The sequence below is a fragment of the Thecamonas trahens genome, assembly GCF_000142905.1.
Source record: "Thecamonas trahens ATCC 50062 unplaced genomic scaffold supercont1.7, whole genome shotgun sequence".
In the NCBI taxonomy this organism is placed as follows: domain Eukaryota; order Apusomonadida; family Apusomonadidae; genus Thecamonas; species Thecamonas trahens.
Genome location: NW_013657673.1, coordinates 222313 through 231428, shown reverse-complemented (window position 1 = coordinate 231428; position 9116 = coordinate 222313). Strand labels below are relative to the sequence as shown.

At 63.0% G+C, this 9116-nt stretch overlaps 5 protein-coding genes across 5 annotated transcripts; 3 read left to right on the top strand and 2 right to left on the bottom strand.

Moving 5' to 3' along the window:
* Positions 1-252: 252 nt before the first annotated feature.
* Positions 253-2922, top strand: AMSG_01824 (uncharacterized protein; the record flags this gene model as incomplete). Its single annotated transcript, XM_013905881.1, has 2 exons — positions 253-912; positions 948-2922. The coding sequence occupies 2 exons, from the start codon at positions 253-255 to the stop codon at positions 2868-2870; spliced, it is 2583 nt and encodes an 860-aa protein (XP_013761335.1). The 3' UTR covers positions 2871-2922.
* A 123-nt stretch (positions 2923-3045) lies between these two features.
* Positions 3046-4599, top strand: AMSG_01823 (opioid growth factor receptor; the record flags this gene model as incomplete). Its single annotated transcript, XM_013905880.1, has 1 exon — positions 3046-4599. The coding sequence occupies one exon, from the start codon at positions 3046-3048 to the stop codon at positions 4597-4599; it is 1554 nt and encodes a 517-aa protein (XP_013761334.1).
* On the bottom strand, positions 4111-5679 carry AMSG_01822 (uncharacterized protein). The gene is made up of 4 exons (XM_013905879.1): positions 5619-5679; positions 5335-5379; positions 4223-5155; positions 4111-4180 (listed from the first exon to the last, which is right to left on the bottom strand). The coding sequence occupies exons 1-3, from the start codon at positions 5655-5657 to the stop codon at positions 4619-4621; spliced, it is 621 nt and encodes a 206-aa protein (XP_013761333.1). The 5' UTR covers positions 5658-5679; the 3' UTR covers positions 4111-4180; positions 4223-4618.
* Positions 5680-6586: 907 nt separating this feature from the next.
* On the bottom strand, positions 6587-7528 carry AMSG_01821 (cytochrome B561). Its single transcript, XM_013905878.1, has one exon. It carries the CDS (start codon positions 7447-7449, stop codon positions 6646-6648), a length of 804 nt encoding a protein of 267 aa, XP_013761332.1. The 5' UTR covers positions 7450-7528; the 3' UTR covers positions 6587-6645.
* A 571-nt stretch (positions 7529-8099) lies between these two features.
* Positions 8100-9082, top strand: AMSG_01820 (uncharacterized protein). The gene is made up of 2 exons (XM_013905877.1): positions 8100-8341; positions 8422-9082. The coding sequence occupies exons 1-2, from the start codon at positions 8146-8148 to the stop codon at positions 8784-8786; spliced, it is 561 nt and encodes a 186-aa protein (XP_013761331.1). The 5' UTR covers positions 8100-8145; the 3' UTR covers positions 8787-9082.
* Positions 9083-9116: the final 34 nt, after the last annotated feature.

The following is a 9116-nucleotide window of genomic DNA, read 5'->3' as shown; positions in this document are numbered from 1 at the left end:
CCCCCCCCCCCCCCCCCCCCCCCCTTTCCCCCTTCCCCCCCACTTTCCCCCGGAACAACCAAATAGTCACAGTCCCTGTGGCAAAGTCAGCCCCAAGCCGTCCACCAACAGGGAGACGAGACGACCACCAGACTGGGCCCACTCGTCCCACCATAGGTAGCAGCAGTTCTCCTAACCCCGGTGCCACCCTACCCCTTCTCATCCTTCCCAACACCCCCCCCCCTCCACCCCCACCCCCCTGGAGAAGAGAACATGGCCGAGCTGACCCACAAGCAGCACAAGCAGGCTTGCAAGGCTGTGGCGTCAGGCGACCTCACAGTGTGCCGCAAGAAGCTCGACAAGGCAACGGTGAGCGTGGTGAGACACCCCAAGATGGGTGGGACGCTGCTGCATGTGGCCACCTCGCTTGGCTTGCCGGCTTACACCCAGGAACTGGCCGACGAGTTTGCTCTCCAGGGCCTGGTCAACACCACCGACGCCAACGGCAACACCCCGCTGCACATTGCTGGCATGTTGCAGAACGAGGACCTCATCCGCTTGCTCATCGGCTACGGCGGCGATGCCTCCATCCGCAACGATGCCGGTAAGACGCCGCTGGCCCTGGTGGCCGGCCATCCGGCGTGTAAGGACGCTATGGAAGAGGGCGTGCCGTCGGCCGGTGATTCTTCGTCGGGCGAGTATTCGGCGGCAGACGGCGCGACGTCGACGTCGAAGCGGACAACGACGACGACGACGACGACAAAAATGACGACGACGGTCACCGAAACCAGCACCAGCCAGGCTGCAAACTGCTACGCGGTGGTGGAAGAGGTGCTCTCCGGTCCGGACGCTGGAGCCAGCTTCCCGGTGGTGTGGAAGCTCCGCGAGGACGGGTTTGAGCGGCGCGACGGCGCCGTCCACCGCTACACCGACGTCCGTGGTTGGTCGCTCAAGGATGAGGCGCTCAGCTCCTGGAGTTCCGGATCAAGATCGACGGCGAGAAGCAGGTCATCGGCGTCCGCCCCGAGTCCATGCATGACGAGCATGTCGACAAGGTCTCGGCTATGTTGCAGACCATGGCCGAGTCGGTCGAGCGCCAGAAGGCCGAGGAAAAGGCCGCCGGCAAGAAAAAGGGCAAGAAGAAGGACAAGAAGAAGGACAAGAAGAAGTCCACCGAGGTGTCGGCGCTTGATGCTTCCGCAGCCGAAGATGCGTTCGCCGCCGAGCTGGCCGCTATCGAGGCCGCTGAAGCCGCTGCCGCTGCTGCCGCCGCGCTCGAAGACGAGGCAGCTGCTGAGCGTGAGGCCAAGGAGAAGGCACAGCGCGAGGCCGAGGAAAAGGCGCAGCGCGAAGCCGAGGAGAAGGCGAAGCGTGAGGCCGAGGAGAAGGCGCAGCGCGAAGCCGAGGAGAAGGCGAAGCGTGAGGCCGAGGAGAAGGCGCAGCGCGAGGCCGAGGAGAAGGCGCAGCGTGAGGCCGAGGAGAAGGCGCAGCGCGAGGCCGAGGAGAAGGCGCAGCGCGAGGCCAAGGAGCACGAGGCAGCCAAAAAGGCTGTTCGCGAGGCGGCCAGGCGTGCCGAGGAAGAGGCAGCCGCCGCCGAGGCTGCGGCGGAAGCTGAGCTGCAGGCTGCAGAGGCTGCTGAGCGTGCGGCAGCGGCAGCGACAGCGGCAGCGGCTTCATCGTCGTCTGCAACGTCGTCTGCGGCGTCGTCGCCGGCAGCGTCACCGCGCGGGACAAAGTCAACGGTGGTGCGACGGACAACGACGACGACGACAACAACGCAGTCGTCGATCTCTGTCACCCACTCACACTTTCAAGCCGCCTCGTCGTCTGCGCTCAACGCGACGGATCCATCTGCGCTGACGGCATCACTGGATCTAATGTTTCTGCTCATTTCGCAGTCTGAGGAATCCGAAGCCGCATTTGCCGAGTACAACTCGCACGTCTCTGTAGTCCCACGGATTGTGGAGCTCGCCAACTCGTTTGGTGCTCGCTCACCGGAGCTGACTGAGCGACTTGAGCGGCTGCAGGCGCTGGTGGGTGTCGAACTGCCGTCGGTGGAGGCGATTGCTGGCGAGGCCGGGCTCGAGCTGGAGGGCAGCATCCCGCTGGCGATGGCGGCGCACATGTGTGGCGAAGCCGGACGGCATGCACAGTTTATGGGCTCTGCAACACTCCTGGGCACGGCGACGTATCGACTGAGCTCGACCGACGCAGCGCTGGTGGCCAAGGTAGTCGACTTGCTGCCCAACGCACACTCAACGGCGCTGCTGGCGATGGGCGCGACGCGGGCGTCGTTCGACTCGGTCATGGTCGAGCTCTTTTCCGGGGCGGCTGCGCTCAGCGCGGCGTCGCGGACGCTTGTGGCGCCGCTGGCGGTCCACGTGGTGGACAAGGCGCCCGACAACGGGTCGCTCTCGGTTGTCCTCGTCTACCCCGAGGCGCACACGACGCTCGGGCGCGAGCTGCGGCGGCAGGCGCCGACGGCACCGGCACCGCTGGCGGCCGTCACCCACGTCCTTGCCGACGCCGCCGCTGGTCTGGCCGCCCTCCACGCGGCAGGCTTTGTCCACGGTGCCGTCCATGCGCACAACGTCATGGTCGCCGATGGTGAGTTCTCTGGCGGCGCCATGCGTGAGTGGCTCGGTGACGCCACGGTCGTCGAGCTCATTCCCACGCTCAAGCGCGTTGTCGTACCGACTCCGGCTGCTCGCAACCGTATGGGCCCCGTCGTCGACGTCGAGGCCTTCAAGGCCATGGTCGACACCGTCCTCGACGCCTGGTACCGGTCGGCTGAAGATAAGACAGTCGCCATCCGCAAGGTCGTCTCGGAAGCTTCGGACGCCGCCACCATCGCCAACGGCCTCTCGTCTCTTGCCACCACTTGGGTCTAGCGTCCACTTGCACGACTTCTTCTTCTTTTCCAAACTCTGCCCTTTGCCCACACACTCCCTGCTGTCGTCCCCGCGTTCGTCGGCCGCCGACATGCCAGGCCGCCACCCAGCTGAAGAGGCCAGCCCTTTACCCCCACCACAGGCACCCCACGCCACCTCACTCGACCAGCAGGTCATGTACACCTTCTCCTCCCCGGCAGCCGAGGTGCGTGAGCGGACGCGGCTGCGGAGGTGGCGGTCGAGCAAGCAGCCTGTCGACGCCATGCTCTTCCACACCTCGCCGGCAACGGTGGCGGTGGCCGACCCTGTGGAGGAGCTGCAACACGAGCTGCGGCTGTACGAGCGCGACCGATACGTCAACTGGAAGTTCTACTCGAACACATACCCGCCGCTCCCGCATGCGGACTTTGTCGACACTGCGCTTGGGCTGTGGTGGGATGACTTTGGCTTCCTCTCGGCCAACCGTGACGTCTTCTCGTGGCTCTTCCCCACCATCGGCTCGCGCGGCGTCAACGCCCACGCCTCACCACTCTCCAAGCCCGAGGCTTTGCTCATGACCAAGGACATCTTCATTGCCAACCGCCTTGTTCGTGCCTTCCGCCTCTTCCTCCGCTTTATCGGCCTTGAGCTCCGCGACGAGGTGACCGGCGAGATCGGCGCCGCAGACTCCGAGGGCCTCTGGCAGCGGCGCGGGCGCAAGTTTGCCTCGTCGTCCTCCTTTGACGCCATCGTCGTCCGGGTCATTCGTTCGCTCACTGCCCTCGGCTTTGCCCGCTACAGCAGCGGCCTGATCGACTTTCTGAAGGTTGCTATCTTTGGCGACGATGGGCCGACCGAGTACGATCACGGCTATGTCCGGGCTCACACCCGGCGTAAGGCCTTTCAGAAGCGCGGGCCGCTTGCCCCTCGAGCGCGCGCCTTTAAGACCATGTGGGAGCCGGCCAGCCGAGATAACCCGTTCGGCAAGGGAGCGGAGATCCCGACCTCGGTCTTCTTTGATCCGCCGCCGGCCTCGGCCGACCCCGGTCTGGCCGACACCCGGCCGGTGGCTGCGACAGAGCACGGCGATGAGATGTACTTGGACGAATACTCAGAGTACACTGTCGAGGATGGCGAGCTCGAGCCCGAGCCCGAGCCTATTGTGGAGGCCAAGCCCGAGCCCGAGCCCGAGCCCGAGCCCGAGCCTGCTGTGGAGGCCAAGCCCGAGCCAAAGCCCGAGCCCGAGCCCGAGCCTATTGTGGAGGCCAAGCCCGAGCCCGAGCCCGAGCCTATCGTGGAGGCCAAGCCCGAGCCAAAGCCCGAGCCCGAGCCTATCGTGGAGGCCAAACCCGAGCCAAAGCCCGAGCCCGAGCCTGTTGTGGAGGCCAAGCCCGAGCCCGAGCCCCAGCCCGTGATCGAGGCGACGCCGGAAAAGACGCCAGACAACGACGAGCTGGAACTGGAACTGGAACTCGAGCTGTCGCCTTCCAAGGACGACTCGCTGGGAAGCTTGCTCGACAACGATGACGATCTCGACCTGTCGCTGGGAGACAACGTTGCTGAGGTAGGGGCGGGAGGAAGCGACGAGCTCGACCTCGACCTCGGGCTAAGTGACGACGACGACGACGACCTGCTCGGTCTTGACGACGACGACGACGATTTCGGACTTGACGACCTCGGCCTCGATGGTGACGATGACCTGGACCTCGGCGACCTTAGCCTCGGCGACGACGACGAGTTTGAGCTGTAGCTGTCGTGTTACTTCTCACTCAGGCGGCGGCACTCGCAGCCGGGGCATCATCGGGGCTGAAAATGAATGGCATGACAAGGACGACGATAGCAAACGGCAGGGCCAGGCAGCCGACGATGTAGCCGTCACCACCGCGCCACGACGCACCGTTCTCCTTGCCGTTGAAGCTCTTGTAGTAACCGGCGTTGCAGTTCGCGGCCGGGTTCTTCTCGCAGTCCTTCTTGAGGCCGCCGGGGACGGCAGCACCGACAACCACCAGCGAGATGAAGAGGCAGAAGATGAGGACAGCAGCAGAGGCGAGAGTGATGATCTTAGTCAAGCTCGAGTCGAGCGGCGACTCGGCCGAGAGCACACCATACAGCAGCGCGCCCACAAGCGCACCGATCGAGGCGAGAAAGGCAAAGACCGCAAATGAGACACCGGCGTCAAGCACCTTCTTCACGTTCTCGTTGTCCTTGTCGAGCTTGGACGACGAAGAGGAACTCGGCGACTTGTTGACAACCTTACCCCAGTAAAGATCGCTATCAGTCGAAGCCTGGGTGATGTGGAAGACCGGCTGTTGAGGTAGCGGAACGACCAGACGCATGAAAGATGGTATGTGTGAGTGTGCGTATGATGCCCAGCCGTGACTTGCGCAACGTGGCTCGAAGTGACCAGTCACACGTGCTGCAATCCCCTCTCCCCTCCCGTCTTCCCCCGCACTTGCGGGTGGTGCGACCCAATGTACAAACTTACTCCAGCAAGGTATCCGATGAGGAAGAAGAACGTGATGGTTGCGCACTGTCCCCGTCCTCCCAATTATGTGAGTCTTCCTTGTGTGCCCTTGTGCCCTTGCATGGCTGACTGGCTCAGTGTTGTCGGGTCGCCGTTGCGCAACGGTGGAGGATCTCTGTCGGGAGCTTTTTTCCCCACTGTGACTTTGTTGACAAAGTGGGCGTAGAGGGGGATGGAGGCTGTGGGCTGGCTATGCTACAGGGTGATAAGTTGGGAAGAGGGAGGGGCAAGGGGCGTGTGCGTACAGCAGCGCCGGCAATGGCCACAGGGTTGAAGTTCGGCATCCTGATAAAGCAGAAGAATCGAGTGTGGTGTGTGGACGTAGGTGTGACCCGCTTTGTTTGGTCTGCCACGGCACTTTTGAATGCGTCGCGGCGGTCGCATCTGCAAACATTCACGTGTATACAACGTGAGTAATGTCGCATATGACGGTATCACGTGTGTGTGGTTTCTCTTTGAACGGACATGGTGCTTTTGAAACAGCCCACCACTGCCCCTCAGCGACTACATATATGTAGTCGACTACATATATGTAGTCGCTGAGGGGCAGTGGTGGGCTGTTTCAGCTTTTCCACTCTAGCTTCGCACTCCCCCCCAAGTATGCTCACTCCGTGCACCAAGCACCTCTTGATATCGAAAGGTGGGTGGGTGGGTGGGTGGGTGGGGGGGGGGGGTGCCACTGCCAGTGGCGATCCGGCTTAACCGTCCCAGTGTAGGAGAAGCAGGGCCACGCGTGATTGTCCGACGCGTTTGACTGCGCGCGTGACCATACACTGAACCTTTTGGGGCCATCTTGCCCCTGGAGCTTGTGGGGCGATCCTTGCACTGTGCCACGTGTCGCCCCTGTTCTTGACGGGTGAGATGGTGGATCAGATGTTGCTTAAGACCAACCGCTACGCGCGCTCGCACAACAAGATGCAGACAAAGCTGATCGCCGTCAGCAAAGGTAAACTGCCGGCGTGACTAAAGGTCGAACAAGTTAAGTCTGGGCAACGAGGCGGCCAAGTCGCATGTACCGGACACGCTCTTCCGCGCCATCATGGCCCACGTCCACCTCGTGAACAATGCGGCTTTCGACGCCGACGCGCGCGTGGTTGATCCTCTCTGGAATACTCGCCTCTGCTCGACATGATCAACGAGCAGTCGAGAGCGGTGTACATGCCAGCTCGTGGCCTGGCGCTCGACGAGAGGAAGATAGGTTGCAAAAGGGTGTGTGCGCTTTATCTTCACCAAGCAGCGCAAGCCGACAAGCATCGGCATCAGCGCTGAGCGCTACACCTTTTTGGCGGTCTCGGAGACGACCTTGGCGGCAAAGGGGTTCATCCGGCCAAGCAAGTTGTGACCACGGAGCAGATGGTGGTAGCCGACGGCACCGATGTGGAGCGGGACGAGGTACTCGAGCACCTGGCCCACGCGGTGGTGGTTGGTGTAGAAGAAGTCTTCGATGGCCTTGGCCCGCTCGTCGTACTGCTCCTTCGGCAGGCCGGGCACGTTCCATGCAAAGAACGGGACGCCCCAGCACGAGTAGTAGCCAAATGCGAGGCCGGAGACCGGCATGAAGATCATGGCGCCGTAGAGCGCGGCATGCGAGAGGTTGCCGGCGAGATGCTCCCACGCAGGGCCGGGCAGCTGCTTGGGCGCCTTGTGCATAAACCGGATGGCGATGCGCGGGACAATGGCGGCGAGCATGAGCAAGCCAAACGACTCATGGTAGTGCATCATTGTCGACCGCCACGCAAGCGTCTTCTCGTCGGTCTTCTCCGGATCGTTGGGGATTTGCCCGGCGAGCCAGCCCGAGCCGACCAGGCCGACAATGGTAAAGCCCATGGCCCAGTGCAGGATCTGCGCCGGTCGCGACCAGGCCTCGGCCTGCGGTGGCGGCGGCGGTGGCGGCGGCGTGTTCGACGCGGTCTCCCCACCAGAGGCGGCAGAGGTAGCGGGCCGAGTGGCAAAGGCACGGGCAGCAGCGAGCGACGGCGACGCAAGAGTGGCGAGAGGCGGTCGTGGGGCCGACGCCACAGCAGCTGCAGAGACCGCACGGGTCATTGCGTGCAGCAGGGTACGCGTGCGAAGCATCGTTATGAACAAGCCTTGTGTTGCAAGAGACGTTTTGCGTCCCGCAGCCCCCTCATTGCTGTTGTTGCTTCGGTTCCCCCGCCCGCGCATGCAACAAACTTGTTGACAGGTGCATTCCACCAACCGCCGCTTGCGCAAGCCCTGCGTCCCAACCCAATCCTGACCCCCCCCGCAGCCCCCTCCCGAGCCAGGATGGGCAAGAGTGCCACATGCCTTGTCGGATGTAATCGAGGTTATGCCGAGGTGGCTGGGTCAAGGCCGGGCTATAGATTGCTCGCCTCTGTTACGTATACCAAGACCTCTGAGGATTGCAGCCTCGATCAAGACTCGGGGGGGGGGGGGGAGGGGGGGGGGGGAGGAGAGAGAGAGAGAGAGAGAGAGAGAGAGAGAGAGAGAGAGAGAGAGCCACATACACCATGGCGATGTGAGCCACTCTTTGTCCTTCATTGGCGATGATTGGACTCGGAAAGAGCCTCAGCCGATGTCAAACCAGTCCTATCTCGCCAGCCATCTCGCCAGCGAGCAAGACCAGCAGAGTCCGCCAACCGGCCAACTTGGTACCCCCGCACCACCGTCCACCATCACCACCAGGACCACCACCAGGACGACCACCAGGAGCACGGCCACCACGGCCGTCCGCGGTACACCTCACCCCATCCCACCTCTCCACCCTCTCCATCCTCCACCACCACCGTCATGACCAACGTGGTTGCCCGCAAGCTGGTCATTGTGGGTGACGGGTCGGTGGGCAAGACATGCCTCCTGCTGCGCTACGCCAAGGGCGAGTTCCAGACCGCATACATCCCAACTGTCTTTGACTCGACCATTGTCGACATCACCATCGACGACGTCGACATCGAGCTCTCACTGTGGGATACTGCTGGCCAGGAGGGTATGTCCAAGCTGCCGCTGCCTGCCCTTGCTCACCCCCCGCGCCCACAAGCCCCTCACTCACATCACTTGCGGACACAGATTACGACCGCCTGCGCCCGCTCTCTTACACCGACACCTCGGTTGTGCTCATCGCATTTTCAGTCGTCCGCCCAGACACGCTCAAGAACGTCCATCTCAAGTGGAAGGATGAGGTGCAGCACTTTTGCCCCAGTGCACCCATCCTTCTCATCGGCACCAAGTCAGACCTCCGCGAGTCGTCCACAGAGCCCACGGTGTCGCCCGAAGAAGCAAAGGCTGCTGCCGCTGCTATCGGCGCTGCTTCTTATATCGAGTGCTCGGCGCTGAGCGACGTCAACGTGAACACTGTGTTCCAGACCGCAGCACGTGCTGCGCTCGAAGGCGTCGAACGCGCCCCGTCCAAGCGCAAGTGCTCTCTCCTTTGACATGGCCCGCGCATGCTCCATGTGCCGCCGCGCCCTGCTTGCACCGCGCGCTGCTGCCCATCCCCCATCCTCCTCCCTCCCTCTCCGGCCTCCATCGCATACCTGCTGGTCTCTACTCTACGCATCAAGCCTTCAGTCGTCGCAACTCGCATACCCGGGGCGCCGAGCACGCAAGCTGTCGCTGCAGCGGCAAAGAGACCAAACTCACCAGCCTGCGCCACACTTGTCCGCCTCCCACACACGTACACACACTTGTTACATGGAAGCTGTCGCTGCTGCAGAGGGCATGGGCTGGGGAGGACTGGCAGCTGTGGTGGCAGCTGTGGTGGT

Excerpts from the sequence above, each read along its gene's own strand:
- AMSG_01821 (XM_013905878.1), bottom strand. The coding sequence starts at position 7,449 with ATGCTTCGCACGCGTACCCTGCTGCACGCAATGACCCGTGCGGTCTCT.
- AMSG_01822 (XM_013905879.1), bottom strand. The coding sequence starts at position 5,657 with ATGCCGAACTTCAACCCTGTGGCCATTGCCGGCGCTGCT. Across the intron at positions 5,380-5,618 it reads TGGCCATTGCCGGCGCTGCT|TGCGCAACCATCACGTTCTT; the intron begins GTACGCACACGC and ends GGACGGGGACAG. Across the intron at positions 5,156-5,334 it reads TCATCGGATACCTTGCTGGA|CCGGTCTTCCACATCACCCA; the intron begins GTAAGTTTGTAC and ends CTACCTCAACAG.
- AMSG_01820 (XM_013905877.1), top strand. The coding sequence starts at position 8,146 with ATGACCAACGTGGTTGCCCGCAAGCTGGTCATTGTGGGTGACGGGTCG. Across the intron at positions 8,342-8,421 it reads GGATACTGCTGGCCAGGAGG|ATTACGACCGCCTGCGCCCG; the intron begins GTATGTCCAAGC and ends TTGCGGACACAG.